The sequence below is a fragment of the Nelusetta ayraudi genome, unplaced genomic scaffold (assembly GCF_046127955.1).
Source record: "Nelusetta ayraudi isolate G7.1 ecotype Tasmania unplaced genomic scaffold, CSIRO-AGI_Nayr_v1 ptg000048l, whole genome shotgun sequence".
NCBI lineage: Eukaryota > Metazoa > Chordata > Actinopteri > Tetraodontiformes > Monacanthidae > Nelusetta > Nelusetta ayraudi.
The window spans coordinates 5,471,418-5,491,825 of NW_027466098.1; the positions used below are offsets into that span (position 1 = coordinate 5,471,418).

The window sequence follows — 20,408 nt, forward strand, 5'->3', positions numbered from 1 at the left end:
TCTTCTGTCAATCAAATTATTAAATCTTTTACATGATGCCACATTAAATCGGGGAATGCATTGTCCACATCTCCACACAGGTCAAATCAAACAGGTTCAATTCAACTTTGAAAGATAGGTTGTTTGTTTAATAAGTACGTTAAAGTGCACTTCCACTGACCGATTATTTCAACTTTTCAGAATTATTATACGATAAGTAAAAGAAACATAATCCTGTGGTGATATGTTGCCATTGTTTGCCATGTTATTATAATCAGCAGCTCCTGCCGCAGCTCATGGAAGTCATATTTCCCTCTCTCTGTATCCTCCTCCCGTTCCCACCACGTGACTGGCTGGGGGGAGTGTGTGCACGTTCAATTCCTCTCCACAACCTCATGCTGTTCATTTCTACCGCTATATAAAAAAAAAAAAAATCAAACTTTTTTTTTTTTTTTGCCTTTTTTTTTTTTGATTGCAGCAGACCCAAACAGTGGCGCTTGCCCAGCTCTGGCGCAGTGCGAGGACTGACTTTGGCCTGAAGGAGCGCAGAGGTCAGGCTGAGCCCAGAGCCAATAGGAGGTAGGAAGAACCAAGATTACTAAAACTAAATTATGAAGCCTTATACTTACTTTTGTTGAGCTGCGTTTGGTGTCTGTGATGACTCGTACCCCGGCAAAGCTGATTTAATGTGCCGGCTGTCACCTTTTCTGCAGTCAGGCCTTTTGGATGTTTTACTTTCACCAGCTTTTGGCCTTATTTAAATAAGCTCAGCCAATGTAAACGTCCTTTGATGCATCACTGGTGTAGAGGAAAGTGTTAGGTCTCACTCTGCTGCCGCGTTTTACACGTCTACACTTCATCATTATTGAATTGTGGCGCTTTCTTTTGGACAGAAAACTGTTTTTTAGTGAGCTAAAGGCGCAACAGTCTCGACGCGAGAAAGACTTCAGACAGACTCTCCTCCAATAAGCCGTAGCGTGCCACTTTGCGGCAGCAAGACACTTGTTTAAAAACTGCGAGGTTAATAAAAAGAAGGATTAGTGACAGATTAATAGATGGTCGGAGTGCGGGCGAGGCAGAGCGGCAGTTTCGAGTGTGACGCGCATGAGAGCGCGGGTGCCGCAGCTTTGCAGTTTGCGCCCTTTGAAGCAGCTGAGGAGGGGTCGACTTGTTGCGCGTCTGGCAACAAACACGCAATTTTAGATTGCACTGATCTAATCCGGTGGACTTGGTGGGAAAACCACAACGCCGCAAAGCCACAAGAGCATCGTTTTAGCTGCGAGGGCGGCGCAGGAGCGTGCGCGCACACTCACACGCACACGACTGATTTCGAAGTTTTTTTTTTAAGAATTTTGCTTATCTTTGCATTTCGAAAATAACCCATATGCAATATCATGTCATATAATGTATTTGCTTTAATAATATCAACAGTAGCTAAAAAATTAAAAAAAATAATAATAAAAAAACAAATCTTAACCACGAAGATCCGAGGCAAGCCAATTAAAAAAAAAAAAAACGTCAAAATAAGTCAAAGCAAATATTGCCTGCTATTATTGGATGTATTTATTAGTTATCATATTCAGCAACCAGGGTTTTAAAACGGATGTTTATCAATGTCTCAACGTTTTGCGATCATTCAGGTTCAGTGTCACCAAAAGAAAGTGGAAAAAGAAGCTGTGCGCAGTGTGTTTCACGTGTCGCGCCGTGCAGGGACGCTGTGCCTGAACGCACCACTTGTTTACATGCAGCCGTCATTCACTAAAACGGCATCAAGGAAGAAATGGACCGCATTTTTTTAAATGTATTTTTTTTTGCCGACCGAGAGAATATTTCTTTTAAAATTAATGTAAAGATTAAAAAAAATAAAGGAAAAGCACATTTTTAAAATGGGATGGACTGATTATGAAATGGGCTCTTTTAAATAAAGTCAACTCAAGGTTGTTGGTTCAGACATCCTTGGCTCTTAGAATGGGAGGTTATTATTATTTTCATGTATGTATGTATGTATGTATGTATGTATGTATGTATGTTTGTCGCTACCTAAAGCATGTCCAATAACAGTAGCTCAGTGGTCCAGGTGTGTTCAAGGCTCCCCGAGGTTGAAGTTGTCGTGCTGATGTGATGCGGAGGTGTTGATGCTACTGAGGCCGCTGATCACCATCATAACACGGCTGTGAAGTTGAAGGGCAAGAGGCGGATGCAAGTGTTACAGACACTGGACAGATAATGATGCTGATGCTGATGGATCTCACCGACCGTCAGCAGGAGCCCAGTCCGGCTGGAAGCCACCGCTGGCCGGCAGCAGCATCAGTGGCGGCCCGCTGATCTGATGGAGGCGCGCAGTGTGGAGGAGGCTGCTCTCAAACGGCAGGGTTGCCTGCACGGGCAATAGCGTTCAGCAATGGGGCGCGCGTGCGTTTGCGTGCGCGCGCAATTCCAAGAAAACACCCCCAGCCTCCCACCCTCAAACCCCAGAACTCGGATCGCGCGCCGCACAGGCGCAGAACGCAACTGGGCGCCAAGGAGGCTGAAGGGCACTCGGGCAGCAGAGGAACCGCGCGGCGGAACCCGGAACCGACGCATTCCGGCGGACATCCAGCCGCCTGGGTCCCGCCGGAGAAGAGGAGATTCTAGGAGGAAGGAGGCGGGGAAACACGTGTGTGTGTGTGTGTGTGTGTGTGTGTGTGTGTGTGTGTGTGTGTGTGTGTGTGTGTGTGTGTGTGTGTGTGTGTGTGTGTGTGTGTGGACACCGCGGGGAGAGGAGGCAGGCGCAGACTGGACAGAGCGGCGGCGCGCCGGGATGGATTTAAGCGGATGATGAAGGTGAAGGCGCGAGGTGAGGTGGATCCAGCGGTGCCGATCAGGGGACGTCAGGTGGACGCTGTTGGCCGCTGCGGTGTTGAGGAGTGAGTGTCAGCAGGCTGGGGGAGGGAGTGAGGGGGCGAGAGTGCGGGGCTTAATCATTATCAGTGCGGAGTTGAATCAGCTGCGATAATCAGCGCATTAACGTCCCGCAGCTGTTTAAATCTGATAACGGTGATCGCAGTGTGAGGTAGAGTCCGCACAATTTCTTCTTCATCTTCCTGGAACTTGTCGAGCTTTGTCGTTTTGTTTTAAGTCCTGTTCTCTTTTTTTCGATTTAAAAAAATGAAGAAAAAAAAAATAACACCTGTGGTGTATTTTAGTTTCTAGCTGTAAAAACGTGCATCAAATTCTCTATTATATTATGACGACTGTTGGCTAATAATAGTATTTTATTGTTTTAATTATTTATGAGTCAATCTGGTATTATTAGTTATAATCGGCATTTTATTAATATCAATAATTGTCTACGAATTTTATACTATTGCATAGGCATATTACTAATATCACTCTGTTTATATAAATTGTTTTTGGTTTTCTTTATTATTTCTATAAGGTTAAAAATGTGTTGGCAGTCCAAAGGTTAACTAAAAGAAATAGTACAATATTTACTAATCCTGGGTTTAAGGGCATCATTTTGTTATTCATCCATAATTCCGTGAATTTTATTGCTTTTTTTTTTCCTTGATACATTATCATCATGCGTTCTTTGGCGTTCGCTCCTTCGCTCCTGACAAGATTTGATCTGTCATTGCACTTTGGAGTGGCGCGCGCTGGAATCTGAGCACGTCTGCGCCTATTTGCGTCTCACGTGGGAGAACTCTGATTGGCGATCATTTAATAACACTGATTATATGGCCTTTTTTTTTTTTTTTTTTTTCACTTTTTTCAGTGCACTGTGACGTATGTGCGGTGAACTATGACGATCCCGTGCAGTTCACTTTTTTTTTTTTTTTTTTTTAAACAAGGCGGGAGATTTATTTCTTTATTTTGTCGGAGGACCTTCAGATTGGAATGAGGAGCCTCTGCTGTTGATGCTGCAGGCCCTTCAGCCGCGTTCATTTCATCTGCAGAAGCGAAATGGCCGAGTTTGATATTGATAATCAGAGAGCAGTTGACACTGTCTGCACCATTGCAGGAACGTCTCTGTTGCTCGTGCACCAGAGTGGAGCCTTGTTGCTCTGCTCGGCCCTGTTTATCTCTGCTGCTTAGCTACTTACAATATAATGTTTCACAGGTGGATGTGTATGCATCTATTTAAAGGGACGTTTGGGGGCAGGACGGACTCACCGGTGGATTTCACACACATTACGGCGTCAGCTTGTCAGCTGTGTCTGTACCATCAGAACTCTGGTTATATCTTATTTATTCTTCCCTCCCTTTATTTGCCAGGCCTGCGGCAAGGAGAGGCGCACAAGTGGTGCCGTGGCTGCAGAAGGGAAAGATGCCCTGAATAGTTCTCAGATTGAGTGTCCCTGGCGGGCTGACAGAAACAGAAACGGTGCTGAGTGGCTCCTGCGGCTCAGCTAAACACAACCGCTGAGAGGCAAAAAATGTAACACTGTTAAAAAACGAAAAAAGAAAGATGGGGGGGCCCCTGTGACCATTCCACCGCCGGGCCTTATCTTTATGAGCGCTCGCAAACGTCTCCATCAGTTTACACTGGCCGCCGACTTTCCACTTTCATGGTGGAGGAGAGATGGGCCGCTCTGTGTTTACACACAGAGGGAGGGAGAGCCAAGCAACAGGTTTTCACACCCCTGGAAGACACTCTGAGCAGTGTGCAAAATACAGGGGGGTTTCCGGAGGGGTCACCTCCCCCCAACTAACCCATGACACCCCCTTAAAGCCTCAAAGCCAAATGTAAGGGGGTCTCATGTTTTTTCACCAAGCTGAAAGATATATATATACTGTATATCTAGTATATCTTTAGTATTAATAATAGTATTTTAAAAATTGAATATTCGGCAGGGTGACCTTAACAACATCTCAGTGACCATTAGTAACAATTGTACACACACATATATATATACATATATGTATATGTATATATATATATATATATATATGTATATGTATATATGTGTATATATATGTGTGGGTGTGTATATATATGTGTGTGTATGTATGTATGTTACTAATGGTCACTGGGATGTGACCAGTTTGTTTTTTAAATACTATTCACATGGAGCTTGTGCATGTATGTGTGTGTGTGTTGATATATAGACTGTCATGGCCTGCACCCATGAAATGTTGTAAGGTTATTATAGGCCTCCTGTGTTTTAAGGAAATTTAGATTGGTATTGAGTATCAATCAGGAGGATATATTGACGGGTACATCGCACAATGACTCTGGGTAGATTAGCGGCTCAGGGAGTCGAAGGGGGAACTCGAGCGTGGTTGCGACAACTTACAGTCCAAAGGCCCCGATGTCAGCCTGAACGCTTGAAAATTGGACGAGAGGCTGGCAAAAGTTTGTGCGTTGTGCAGCTGGGGTGATGGCCTGCAGCAGCAGCAGGATGAGACACAGACACAGACACAGCCCGGGGGGGGGGGGGGGGAGGAGGGTTGTGAAGCAGTGAGAGTGACAATCTGCAGCGCCTCCGTGGGGTGTCGGAGACGTGAACGTCAGCATTGTGACACGCATTAATACATTGTCCACGTTTATTACAGCGTCCTCTCCATCTCGTTGTCTCGTCTTTTCGCCATTTCGTGCGTTTTTTCCGTCGGCAAGCGCGGACAACAACACGGCACCGCCTTTTGGGAAGTTTTTCTTGCGAACGGTTGCATTACCTGCGGGGGCCCAGCTTTGCAGCAGGGCCGCTCCCTCTGTCTCCAGCTGTGATTAGAGGATGTCAGCGTGATTTGCTGCCCCAGGCTTTGATCCAGACCCCTCGTCCACAGATCTGTAATAAAACCTGAGCTTTGACTCGCTAACTATCTGTCATGGAGCATGAGCAGCCCCTAAGTCCGCGTGGGCAAAGGTTCACACGGGACCGCTGGAAGGGTTCTGGAATTCTCGTAGGCGTCGTCGTCGTCGTCGTTGTCGCCGACGCTGCAGCGCTCGCACAGAATTCTTGCCTTTGGGCGTTTATTGATGAGGCGCGCGATGGGCAAAAGGCAGAAGTCATCAGTAGGTCCGGTCACAGCCAGTAAGGACAGGACCAAACATTTACATCGTGGCTTGGCTATGCACTCATTAGCTGCGTTTCCATTACAGTGTAAAAGTGATATTTCTAAGATTTCGACAAAGTGCAGTTGCGATTTGCAGGTGTTTCCATTGAATGGTGTGAAGCGCTTAGCCATAATTCTCGTAAAATCTTGTCCTGCCATATTTTACGAGAATTGCGTTTGTTTATGTTTGTTTGCTGTCAAAAAGGGTTGTTGTATATTTCTCTTGATTACTTGTAAAAAAAAAAATAAAAAAAATTCTGTCTTCTCCTCTGTCCAAACACAACGCGCCATTTTCACTTAGAGTGAACTGGTCACGTGACCCCATGTGTCACGTCCGGTGACGTGTAAATGTGTGAAAGTGTTTCCATGACACTTTTGTGATATACCTCTGTATGAACAGGTCTGAAAAACCACCGCATGAGAGCGTAAAAACCTTTTTCGCGATATTTGAGAGGTTTTTCAAAGTTCAGGTGTTTTTCTTTAATTGCGATATCTAGGTTTTGTACAGTTCTCGGGGTAATGGAAACGTAGCTACTGATGATGAAGATATAAAACACAGTTTTGCAAGAGCGCTGAATTATTTTTTTAATCAGATTTATTGTTGTTGTTTTTTTTAATGCCTCTGATATTATTTCTATTTGTTCCTGTTGTTTTCATCACGTTTACATAATTGTGCAAAAGAGGCAGAAATGGACCTAGAATGTGCAAATGAATGATCAAACATAGTATTCTCCTTCAGTTTCAAAATATATTGGTATGTATATATGTATGTATATATATATGTATATATGTATATATGTATGTATATATATATATATATATACATATATATATACATATATACATATATATATACATGTGTGTGAATGTATATATATATGTATACATATGTATATGTATATATATATATGTATACATATGTATATGTATATATATATATATATATATATATATATATATATATATGTATATATATTATGAGTGCAGTATCTGCACTCATAATTCAAAGGAATAAAGGAACAAAAGTAAAAAGTGAAAAAAAGAGATTTTGTAAAATAAATAAATAAATGAATAATAAACTAACTAACTAAAGAATATTTATTCTGCATTTGTTCATCAAAATCTATTGCATTTGGCCAAAATGACTGAAGTCAAAGTTTGGAAGAAAAAAAAAAAAAACTTTTGTTGTTTTCTGTATCACAACTAAAAAAAATAAAAAAGCAGAACATAGTCGTGCACAGTCTAGATAGAGGCTGTGCATGTGAATGGGACATACATCATCAAGGTATGCCCCGTGTGTTTTTTCCCCCCAGTGTTTTAAAGTCTTCACTGTGCCAGCGTCACATGCCAGGTCTCGACTGTGCGATGGACATTTTTCCTGGATGAGTCTGACAGCTGAGTATTTTTCTAATCCCGCCGCAGAGATGCTGCAGGAGAAGGTTTCAGCTGTGCCGGATGGATGTACGAGCCGGATCCAGGCCGGCGCTGACGAGGATCTCCTTTCAGAGCAGCCACGACTGGGCCTGTCTGCAGCTCCCAGCATTCCCAGCTCCAGTGATCCTGATCAGGTAGTCCACACAGCCACTACCCAGCGTTCCATTAAAATCGATTCAGAGGCTGCTGAAACGCGGTGCAGTGAGTCTTATTTTATCTTAAAATTCGACAGAAAAATCCTAATGGAGAATTCATTCTCAGTAGAATCGACAAATAAACCGAGGCACCTAAACACATCTTGTGCATTCTTTTGTTGAGGTATCCACAGTGGGAAATTTGAATTGACTTCTTTTCAGGATGCTGTCTAGATATCATATTGTGATGCTTGTCAACAGCTCATTTTTAATAAAGATTTGTCAAATGTTTTCATCGGCAACCCTGATTGCCTCTCTTTTCATCGTCCTCAGAACATTGAGAACATCAAGGTGGCTCTTCACGAGAGGGAGCTGTGGAAGAAGTTCCACGAGGCCGGCACAGAGATGATCATTACCAAGGCAGGCAGGTCTGTCACACTGCGGCCGCACGCCTTGGGCTGTTTGTAAACTTTGTAATGTTTTTTTTTTGAGGGGGGGGTTTACAATTTTTTTTTTGAACCTGTAGTCCAAGTGAAGTCCAAAGGAAGCATTTCTCTTATTTTTTAGGGATGAAATACTCTTCATTTTCTAATGTCATGAATAATAGAACATTTATACTCCAATACACACACACACTTGAACTTCCCCTGCATAATCACACAAACCACAAAATCTTTATTGGTCGAGGACAAAGGTGTCTTTGATTGGGTTTGGATCAAAGAGAAGTGTTTTGCAGAAATACAGAAACTGTAGGATGACGCAGGATGCGATTCGAGTAACCGATAAATTACACAAACAGGAGAGAGTCCGACCTTGTGCCACCATGTGTTTAGACAGCTAATGGCAACGCGCAGCACTTTGATATCCAAAGAGAAAACCCGCCGAGTTCCTGCTGCAGCGACTGTATAATTGAAAACACAAATGACTGCCGGGCTTGTTGGATTTAATGCGGGCGGAGGATTAGATGGTGAGGCCTTTTGGACGTTAACCAGAGAATGAGCACACTCGCAAAAAATCAACTTCTGCCTCGTGGGATTTTTTTCTTCTTTTTCCAGTTAAAAAAAAAAATGTAAAGGTCACGGCGTTTTCCCTTAATGCCGCATAACGGTTAGAGATGGGCTTTCCCTTGTCCAGCTGATGAAGTGGGCTCTGAAGCCTTAAAGCCCTTTGAAGGCCTTTGCAATGTTTGAGCTATGCAGCTGTGCTGGGAAAACCTGTCTGCATGTGTTCACCTATACGGCGGCCCGCAGCAGACCCGCTGAGGGTCACGCATGCAGCTTCATCCTTTCAGATGAGGTTTCACGCAGAATTAAGACGACGCCAGGCGCGATCGCTGGCGTTAGGCTGTGGGTTAATTGTGATTAATCACGGCTACTGGTATAGTAATGGGCAGTGAAAGTTTTGACACTCTTCAAACTTTACACAATGAGACTCAAACAAAATTATCATACATTTTTTTTGGCAGGTATTTTTTTTTTGGTAATAAGAAAGAATGCCAGCAAAGTTCTCCGACTTGCCCTGGGTGTGTGTAAGGAGCCAATATCTCATTGAAACTTCCAGTTTTGACCTGGATGGGACAGTGCACGTGCAGAAAGGAGCGTGTGGGTTATTGTGGGGAACTGCACTTAAAAAAAACTGCACTTGGAGACTTAAGAGGGATTCTTAATGTAATATATCAGCAAAGCACGGGGTTTCCAACAACCTTTTTCCACCACTTCCAACCACCAAAAGCAGTGATATGAACCAGGTCAGTGATGAGTTTATCTCTTTTGAAGTGAGATTATAAATCCTGCGATGCAAGACAGATTATTTTTGGGAGACCTGGTAGAATCACGGACAGCAGCGATAAATATAATTGAGAAAGAAAATAAAGATCAGGAGTTAAAACGCACGTCGTGAGCCAAAAGGCTGGAGCCTTAAATCCACGAGCAGGGAAGAACTCTGCAGTCGCCCAGGCAGCTCCGAGGCTCCGCGTTGAGGCACTGGATGAACTGAGGCTGAATGCATCACTGCTGCCGTTAATAAGCACAAAGGACACCTGACCGTGTTGTCATATACGGAGATACGTGAGCGGCTGGAGCTCGGGGGGGCGGGGGGGATCTGTGATTCTAAAAGAGGAGCAGGACTGCTTTTAACAGACCCGACGTGGCTTAATTCTCACTGCTGCGAGAAATCCAAACAAAAAAGTCTTGCAGCCGTAGCCGATTCAGAAAGAGAAAACAGGAAATGTTTGTTGGAGGGAAGTGTTTAGTTGTACGTTCAGCGTTGAGGGGGGGAATTGGAATATCTGTTCCTGTAGTCTGGTTCAGACATGCAGGTCAGTGTTTTCTAACCAGTTTCACTGTCACTTTACTCTGACAAAACACAACTTTCAGCATGTGGTTCGGTGGTGATGTGTCTGCGTGGTGACATTGGGCGACCTATTGAACAGTGTGAGGCCATAGCTTCCTGTCCCGTGTCATCGTGGAGATTCTACTGTTGAGTTTCAGAGTCTCGACCTGTTAGGGAATAGAAACAAGTTTAAATACGAACAACTGTCCAACGCTTTGGTTGTTGTGCACTTTCATTATAAATCTGTGACCGGTGACAATGTTTCACACTCTGCGTCGAGGTCAAAGCCAAATGTAACAACCACATACACGTATCGTTAAACAAACACCCGCAGGCAGAGAGTGACATGACAAATATAATGTTTGTTTTATCTGCAGCCTAAGACTCTATAAGGTTGAACTTGAAAATATCCAAAACGTCAGTCTCTGTTGCATTTTCAGATGGTATTTCTGTGCAAGTCAACGCGCCTTGGCAAGGATTTCAAAAACACATTATTAGAACTCCTAACACACAGAGTGGAATTTACGAGCACTGGCGTATTTCTGATGATAAACGGACCTCTGTTTCTGACAGGCTAGACTGAAAACGTTCAAGAAAGAGCCGATATCTTCGAACCTTAAAGTTGGATTTATGGCATTAAGAAGAAGATGTACTCAGGAACTGTGAATGTCTTTTTTTCGCCCTTCAAGTATCTTAAAACATCTGTTTGTAAGTGTAAATTCAACATTTTATTTGTGTCAGAAAAAAAAAATGATCATAACAAATTATTATTTCTTAGAAAAGAAAGAAAACCGATTTCTACGACTTTGACTGGGACTTCATTTGATATCTTGTAGGAGTGGTGGAAAGAAAGTTGTTGACACCCCGCGCATTGATATATTGCATTGAGAATCACTTGAGTCTCCAAGAGCAGTTCATCTTTGGTACGGTCACTCACAAGAAAACAAAAAACATCTGCATTTATTCGTGCAAAAAAGATTTTTCCACAAATATTTCTGCGACAATGTTTGAGGCTGTATTTTCAAAAAAGAAAAAAAAAAAAAAAAACTTTTTTCCACTGTCTGCCATATATCTTGTGGGTGGGATTAGTCTGGAGTCCTTGTTTGGACATATTTGAGACAGACTCAGTGTTTCCCAGCATGGACCTTCAGTCCACTTCCACACGGCAACTGGTCTGGACCTGCTGCCCAGTGCCAACGTCCGACCTCAACCCTCCCTTCACTCTCCCTCTCTGCACGCAGTCAGTCAGGAGGAGCTGCAGCCGCCTGATAAGAGGAACCCGACGCTTGCCGTAGGCCAAGCCGCGCTAGGTCGTAGCGCTTCATCATCCCCCCACCCCCACCTCTCACCCCCGATGCTCCTTTTGATCTGGCAGTGGTGTACTGGAGATTCCCAGAGAGGGGATGGATCACCGGAGGGCCCTAAACATGTGGGGTTGTTAAGAGAAACAGCTGGCCGGGCAAAAGAAACATACACCCTGACACTGATATCATACACACACTCTCCGGCTACCATTTCTCATGCTCCGCTCGGACTCGTCCGCTTAGTCACACCGCCGTGTGTGTACGTTGGCCTTCATCTTGTCAGCCATTGAAAATCAGCCGCCCCGGTGTAGCAGTCACCCAGTTCTATCTTGCTCCATCGAATCAAAACAAGAAAAATACGGCATGCGTCGGTGGGCGCGACCACGGGACTCGAGCAGATGTACCGGGAGCCAGTGATGTTTATGCCCGAAGTAAAAAGTAAAAAGTTTAAAAAAAAACCTTGATAAATGTGTAAAGGTACGTTTGTTCAAACGGGCCTCCGAGAGGCCAATTTCTTTAGTTCGACCGTCAAATTTTCAAAGTTTTATTGCCAAAACATTCAAGCGCTGTGTGTCACAGGGATGTGATGAATGTGTGTCAGCAAGGACCGATTCCAATAAGCAGAGCCACCGTGTAATGTACAAAGAAAGGTACGACCATAAAACTCAAGATGCATTTTTGACGCATTATGAGGTTCAGTGAGGAAATGATTCACTTCAAATTCTTGTTCAGCAAAATTTGTGTTTTTAATGCCCTTTATTGAGAACAGAAATAGAAATAAATCAACTTGGTTTCAGCTTTAAAAAAAAAAAATAAAAAAAGAGAGTACAGTGCTGTGCTGTCCTGAATTTTACACAGAGAATCACTAAAATCCGTGATTAGCGGTGGAAGATTTCTGGCTTCTGCTTTACCTCAAAAATTCAGCAAATACATAAAAATGCTGGATTTGTGTTCAGGTTGATGAGAAAAAGGAAAAAAAATAAATAAATTTGGATGCCTCGCTCTGTCAGAAATGAACAACATTTCACATTTTCCCAAATCCTCAGTCATTGGCTTTAATGTGTACAGCAACCCCTACATGTGCACTATATAACGACCCAATGGTTATGTTTTTATTGTTTTTATTTTTCAGCGGGTATTACGACCCAATGATCTCACTATTGTCTTACATTGCATCTGTCTGTCGGCGGCCGGACCGACGTATGAGCAGCATCTGAGCTTTTCCCGTGATTATCACGGCCATGCCGCAGATGCTAAGAGGCAACAAGCGTCGAGGACGGTGTTAGCGGAGACGGAGATGAACCGAGGTCTGTTTTGAATGTTCCTCGCAGATTAACCCGTCTTTCAGTGAGGATGATACCGGGACTGATCTCTCCTCCTGATTGGATTTGGAGCCCAAGAGAGAGAGAGAGAGAGAGAGGGAGAGAGCGGGAGAGCGAGAGAGATGCCCTTAATCCATCCCTCTGCGCTCTCTCTCTCCCTTTGTCTTATGTGAGGGAGTATTTACAGTAACATGATCAGATGGTGTCAGTCTCTCCGAGCCTTTGAAGATGGGCATGTACGCCAATCAGGATGGAAAGTATGAGACAAAGTTTTCAAACCACGCAAAGGCTTCCAGTGGTTGGACGCGTCGCCACAGCCACCGCTGCTTGCGCGTTCAGATGTTGACCTTTGCGACGCGAGCTGTTGAGCAATGACAACTGGGCTATCTAAACTCTGCTGCCTTCTTGGGTGCCATTAAAAACCACTTAGGGATTTTCAAGCGAGCGCAGGGCTCCTTGCGCAATGTCCCTTTGGTGCAGATGGGATGAAAAGTTTTCCAGAAAAGGTCAGGAGTAGTCACTCCCTTCATGTTTTTTTTATGGCTCTGTGGGCCATATTAGCATATTGTGTCGTTTAGTCTGGAGGCATTTAAAGAGATGAAAGATCGGAGCTTGTTCCAGAACTCTTTTTTTTTTATGGACTCTCAACATCACAAGTGTTGAGGACTTGGGTCTTCTTCCAAACAGAACTCTGCAGGTCAGGACCAGGACAGGAGAATTGTGGGAGGAGGTTCTCGCGATGCTTTTTTTTAATGTGCTGGGTTAAAGAATGCATTTATTTACTGAACCTCCAAGAGGAGTATGTCTGTGAAGGTTCTCAGTTGTCCAGGTCATCTAAGTGCAGAAGGTTACGTTGAGGCCGCTGGACTGGCTATCTCGAAGATGTCCTATAAAATTGTTTGGAGACGTCCGACTTAACCTTTTGTCCAAGTGGATCCTCAGAGGTGACACATTCTCGAGCTACTCATCTCCCGCTGCCACGATCTCTACCGGACTTTGCGTATCTCAATCCCTTAAGAACATCACTGAGCTGCATTTAGTGAGCTAATCGGATCTTCTACTGCACTATCCGTGACGATCCTACACTTTGTCCTACACATATTGTTTTACCCAGCAGTGAAACCCCAGTCAGTGAAAGACAGTTGCGCCTCATAGCCATGCATAACAACGGAAAGGTTCAGTGATTTCTAAAGCCGACGGTCACCTGCAAGGTTCACACTGAAGCTCTCTTGAAGTTTTCCAAAAAACATACTAATTTCCTTTCGACAATAAAGACTGTTTATTGTCGGGAACGGCACAGAAGGTGCTTAAGCTAATTCTTTTAAGCTCATACTCAGTTGGCAAGTCAAGAGTTGCCTTTCCTTCACCTAGGAGTCAAATGAGAGCATCTCTAACAGCCTGTCTCCATACACTTCCACAGGAGGATGTTCCCGAGCTACAAGGTCAAGATGACCGGCATGAACCCCAAAACCAAATACATCCTTCTTATTGACATCGTCCCGGCCGATGACCACCGCTACAAGTTCTGTGACAACAAGTGGTAAGTTTGCAATTGCAAAGCCATAATAAAATATGTTGGGCTTCACCTCTTAAAGGGGCAATACGCAGTTTTCATCCAACATTCCACGCGCCTCTCGTCATCCTCTCGTTTGCAAAGCGGGACCAGCCACACGTGCATTTTAATCTCTACCAACACTCGCCCGTCTTAAAAGTTTGCCCTACCTGCCTGTATGGTGGATGCAAATTGCATGAAACATGCTCCAAATGCATGCTAACGTTGGCAAAAATCATGCAGGATGCTGGCCTTCTGCCTGCGTTGTCCTGAGGTGGAAAAAAATTGTGAATTGCCATTTTAAGTTATTGTTGAAATTGGGGTTTCCGTGTCCTTTCAACACACTTTCAACTGATAAACTGTGCGTTTCAAAAAAAAAAAAAAAGGTTAAAACTTTCTTAAGTGTTTAAAACATTACTCTGTGAAAGGATCGACTCCAACCCCCTTTAATCCTGAGGACAGCGATGGAAAATAAATAGAGTAGATGGATGGATATAAAAGGCTTGTGGCAAAATAAACTAATAAAACAAACTAAATTCATTAAAGTGCAGAGTTTGAACGAGGCAAACACATGGTTTGTCTTAGAGATTGGGAAGTTGGCCCACTTTTAAAGGGCAGACCTCACCAAACATCTGCAATACAGGTTAATAAACTCTGCTGTCTTAAACAGAAGTAGTAATGCTGAAAATAAACCAGTCACCCCCGAGAGATACTTCACCGGACACAAAGGTCACACTACATCCTGCAGTAAGACTAAATGCTGGTGCAGGGCTGCATTGTCATCACAAACCCAGAGAGACACTGGAATGAATGTTTATATTCGGGAGGTTGCGACTTGCACTTTTCATCCATGTCCTTTCTTTTAAGAGACAGCTGACAAAACGATAGATACATGATTAATATATGCAATGATCACACTGCAGGTTAGATATATCTACCACTCTGTGGGAGTAATAACGTTGGAACTTGACTTCCACAAAAATACACTTCGGGGCTCACACCTTGTGCTTGCACTTTTATTTTAGAATGGGGCCAGAGCCGTGACGTAAATGGAGGGAGAAACTCTAGATAGAGAAATGCTACTATGCCAAGGCATCAGGGTCAAACTCACATGAGGGCAGCATCAACTGACACTGAGGCATTTGGCAGCTTAGCAACACGTTTACCTTCCCTGGCGTGTCACATGTTTGTGACCAACATAAAGCTTTCTCAATGTGGAATAAAGGCTGTTCCTCCACAAGTCTTCTTGCTTCGGTGCCTTTAGTGTCTATCATGTCCTGCTTTAGCTTTTTAAATGGTAAGATGGCTAAATAATGCAACATGCTGATTCAAGACTAAGCTGGCTGCAGATGGTTAAGGAATTTAAACAAATTGTGATCATGCTTTGTATTAGGGAAAGCTTATTCACTATTAACTAACTTTAAATTATCTTGCAAATTTGGGACATATTGGCACTTTTAGTCGTTACAAAGTACTTATTAATGCCTCATTCAAAGTCCCACCAACCCATTTAATCAACATCTTTGTCACCAGGCTACAATGTACTCATAGGTGTCGCTGGCACACAGTGTCATCATCATAAACAGATGACGTATCCTGATAGGCTTTCCAGAGGGTTAATGTGGTTTACAGGATCACACACAGTATTTTACTGTGAAGATACTGTGGATTAAGTCAGAAATAAAGTTGCCAATTATTTTAGGCAACAAGGAGGCAAGTTTACCCTTAGCATCTGGCACTTCCCTTTGTACCACAAGTTCTGCAACATAAAATCCAAGAAGGCACAATATCAAAAAAAAAAGAACATGGTACTAACCTAGGATAACGTTCATTTGGAACCCTTGTAGTCGGTGGATGGCAGAAGTGGAAGAAGTCACGCTAGCCCAAGTATTGCATTTGCAACCGGCACAGGAAGTCCAACAGATATCCTGATAGTGATTTTAGTTTCTATTTTTTTAATGGGCCTCCAACAGGTTAATATTTTCCTTTCCGTGTCTCGTACTTTATGAGCCGGTAGGTCACAAAACCAAACGGCGTGCTTCCTTCTTTCAAGTTTTTTCTTTCAAGTGTCTTTTAAAACAAAAAATCCCCCAAAACGGAGCAACCTCAGCCATATATGAGAGAAATGTAGATGAAAAAAAGTTTTAACAGTCTGTACTTACAGTCTATGTAGTCTAAGACTAACAGCAGTTGAGTTTCATCTTTGTATGGAGCGTCATTCTTAAAAAAGAGATTGAATTCATTTGTTGACCCAAACACAAGGTTTGGATTACATATATGTTATATAAATTAAGCCAGTCTTGGCCTTATTAACTGCTATAACCACTCTGCTCTTGCTCTTTTTTCCTCTTTATTACTCGCTCTGCTTTCAGGATGGTGGCTGGCAAGGCGGAGCCAGCGATGCCAGGTAGACTTTACGTCCACCCCGACTCACCAGCCACAGGAGCTCATTGGATGAGACAACTGGTGTCCTTTCAGAAGCTCAAACTAACAAACAATCATTTGGACCCTTTTGGCCACGTGAGTTCCTGCAAAACAATTCAAAGACATAAAGAAAGGTTCAAAGGTGAACTGCTGTATTTTCTAACAGAACAGAACTATTTAAGAATAAAAAAGTACATGCATTAATATCTGTCAAGGCAATTATAAAAGCTAACTGGCTCATCAACAGTTACAATAGAAATAACTGGAGAATTTTGAACTTTTTTGCCCCTAAAAGCTGCTGTGTAACAAGTAATATGACTGGAAAAGCACTTTTACAAGACATTTTATTGTGCGTGTTTATTTGGCTATTCTTTTAGCAAGAAAGTGGCATCCACCTCCGCTCAAACCCCCTCTGTCTGATGTGTCACTGTATGGAATGCTTTGAACTTATGAAGAAGCCCCGGAGAACAATTATGCATGAAAACATTCCCTCATTTAAGAGCAAAACCACTGTGCACACTGTTTTGAGCTTTTAATAATATGGGTTTTATTAATGGACTCACTGAAGACGATGAAGAATGTTCTTTCCAAACTCTTTAGTGTGAAAAAAATATATATATAGTATAAAAAATGTACACTTATCAGTCACTTTATTATGAATAATTATCGCTACTTAGCCAATCACATGGCAGCAACAGTGCATTTTGTGATGTAGACGTGGTGAAGTTTAAAGTGAACATCAGAATGGGGAAGAAATTGGATTGAAGTGAATTTGAAATTGTCGTCATTGTGGGTGCCGGAGGGATGTTTTACATTAGAGGAACCAGGCATTTTAATCCACTGTGACATCACAATGGATTTGCCCCAATCTGTGGAAGAGCAGGTGCCCAAAATCCAAACCAACATCAAAAGTAAGATGGAAAACCATTCACGAACAGGCTAATGAAGAATCCTGCTCATGCTTACCAATACAAAAAAAAACATTGGTGGTGGAAATGTTATTGAAAGATGAGTGAAAGAAATTGAGAAGGCACATGCTGCAGAGGGAGGTGAAGAGTGTGACTGTGGCAGTGCTCCCCAGGGGGACTCTGGGATTGCTTGTCTGAAGCCATCCCATCAATGGGCGGGCTCATTAGGTTCATAACCTCTCAGATCAGTGGCGGAGCCTGCTGTCAGATTGAGTTGAGTGCCTGGCCAGTGATAAGGGCGAGTAATGAGGACAGAGCAAGTTTGAGGCCAGGCACAGCCCAGATGACGCCGAGACCAGGAAGTGTTTGAGGAGGCCAGAGCGCCACGCAAATGAGACTCATTATTACTGATTATTACGTTCACTGCACAACCTTTTGCTTAGTGATATTTAGACCTTGTGTGACTGTGGATTACTAACAGTCTAACATATTGTTATTCCTACAATGGATTAACTCAGTCTAGACTGATTGACACCATGTAAATCTACAGCTGATCTTTCAAAAATGATGACAATCGTTCTTTTTAAATGACCAAATTCCCAACTCTGAGCATGTTTGTATCTAATGTTGCATCTTTGAGGTAATTAGGTAATATCATTAACATAATCTTTCAGTCCATATCCTAAAGAATATAGAAATTCTGAAAGAAGATACTAAACAATATAATATTTTACCTTTAATGTCCCTCATTGCATACCGCAAATCAGGGTCCATAGCTGGGAAGGAAGATAAAACTGTCTTGTCATACACCTGTAATGGAGACTGATGATTGGCCAACCTTGCCTTGGGCTGGACTTGACCAAAAATGTAATCAAATGGGATTAATGGTTCATATAAAGGCTCGCACAACTTTCAGTGCAGGTGAAGTAATGATGGAAAAATGGCTGGATTTATAAAGTCCCGATCTAAGGAGTAAATATAAAACTCGTTTTCATCTGCATTTTCAACTTAGAATGCATAATTTTATGGGGTTTTTTTGTGTTTTTTTGGGGGGTGGTTTGTGTTGCACCTTTTGTGTCTTTGTGACCAGTTCTTGAGTCAGAGAACTTCAACATGCCATGTGAAAAGTTGCAATAAATTCTAGTCTATTCGACTGCCACCCCACAGAGGAAGCAGGCCTTTAATGGAAAATTCATCTGCAACAATTACATTGGTGTAATGTTTTTCATTACATGGCGTTTTAAGACCTGTAATGGATAAATCACCTGCAACAACAACCTTGTGCGGTATTTATTGTTACATGGTAACATAAGAGTTGTGCATTACTGCACTGAGAGTATTTGTCTAACTATTCACTGTCCAACTCTGTCGTTTGGTAATAGACTTTGGCCACTCTGTGCCAAGGCAGCAGCAATGTGCGCGATGCAGTTTTCACTTCCAAGAACCTTCTTGCAGAATCCTGTATCAAAGCCAATCACTATGTCCAAATGTTTTTATATCAAGGAAGATGAAAGCAAATACCTTCCTTTTGCTCTTCACTGATCTGTGCAAAGCCTCCCTGATCATTGCATTCAGACAGAGAGAGAGTGAGTCTCCGGTATCATCCTCCAACAGCAGCCAGACAGCAGAGTGGGCAAAGGTCAGCAGAGCCTCTGGTGAACAGGCCAGTAGCTTATCTGTGTCTCCGGCCTGTCTCAGGACTCGGCCGCAGGGAGCATGTGAGCGCAGGGCCATTTGCTGTTCAACCTGAGCCTCGCTGCTCGTGCTCTGACCAAACGCCGCCTCTCCATGGGAGCCCCCTGGAGGAGAAAGCTCCTCAGGAGAGTGTCTGGCAAGGGAAGGAGGTAGGGGAGTGGAGGTGCAAAAGCTCGACACTAATCCGCTGTGACAGTGCTGGACTAGTGATGACCCTTTCCTACGGTTGCTAACGCTTCGCTGGGCACAGCAACCGGCTGCGGTGAGCGGACTGATGTTTGTTAGCCGACCCGCACGCAGCCACTCAGACAACCGAAAACACGACATGGTGCTCGACACTTCCTACCTGCCTCCATAGGCGCCGATTCCCAGCAGCCGCCGAGATTTCCGACCGATGTGCAATTTACTGCGAGATGAATGCGTGCGCGTCAAACGAGGTTGCCCAAGCCCCCACTCACAGGAACAGCAATGGGAGCCCCTGCCTTCCTGCTGCACATAACATAGTTATGCCAGCCCTACAACAATGAGCTGTATCTCCTGTGGTCTCAGGGACGGTCATGCCCAGTCATTGTCAATCAGAAGGTGTTCAAGGGCTCAGCTGATCACCCAGGCCTGACGGTCTCACGTAACTTTGTCACAATTAGACCATTATTCATTAAAAGTTCTTCACCATCGTGGTAATGTGCTAAGTGGATTATCTTCACAATAAAAGTCATGTTAGAAAATACAAATAAATTAATTAATTACTGTGAGAAATCTCTTTATGGGATTTGGCTGGCTGGCAGAAATAACAAATAATAACTGAAAAAAAATATGTGCATGTAAAAGGAAAAGAAATGCCCACACACGGAACTGCACACCATGTCTTACGTCCTATGGAAACACATAGTTTGAGTTCTTGTATAATACTAGTCATTATATTTCGCAGGTGTTGAATGTTCAGGGGCGAAAATGGTTCTAAAATACGTAAACTTGTGGATTTGTGTACCCTCTCGTCTTTTCCAGATCATCCTGAACTCTATGCACAAGTACCAGCCGAGACTTCACATCGTCAAGGCCGACGAAAACAACGTGTTTGGATCGAAGAACACTGCCTACTGCACTCACGTGTTTCACGAGACAGCCTTCATCTCTGTAACTTCTTATCAAAATCACAAGGTATGACATCACTCAACAATGTACAAGGTGTAAAAATGATACTGCATGATAGCCCACAGATAACGTTTTCAGTGTATTTCTGAGAACAGTTTTTGGCGCCAGCATTTTACTGAATGAAATATTAAAAACAT

The 20,408-nt window shown here is 43.2% G+C and overlaps 1 protein-coding gene across 5 annotated transcripts in view; it reads left to right on the forward strand.

Annotated features, from left to right (window-relative positions):
• The window catches only part of tbx4 (T-box transcription factor 4), a 34,839-nt gene that overhangs the window by 12,998 nt on the left and 1,433 nt on the right, over positions 1-20,408 (forward strand). For 2 of the 5 annotated variants that reach the window (XM_076035865.1, XM_076035870.1), the window contains exons 1-6: positions 2,555-2,815; positions 7,438-7,583; positions 7,917-8,011; positions 13,961-14,080; positions 16,465-16,612; positions 20,125-20,277. In XM_076035865.1, the coding sequence (XP_075891980.1) occupies positions 2,794-2,815; positions 7,438-7,583; positions 7,917-8,011; positions 13,961-14,080; positions 16,465-16,612; positions 20,125-20,277 (684 nt within the window). In that variant the 5' untranslated portion in view covers positions 2,555-2,793. Of the gene's footprint in view, positions 1-457; positions 559-2,554; positions 2,886-7,437; positions 7,584-7,916; positions 8,012-13,960; positions 14,081-16,464; positions 16,613-20,124; positions 20,278-20,408 lie in introns of those variants that run through there. The other 3 variants (XM_076035867.1, XM_076035866.1, XM_076035869.1) reach the window with 3 other exon arrangements.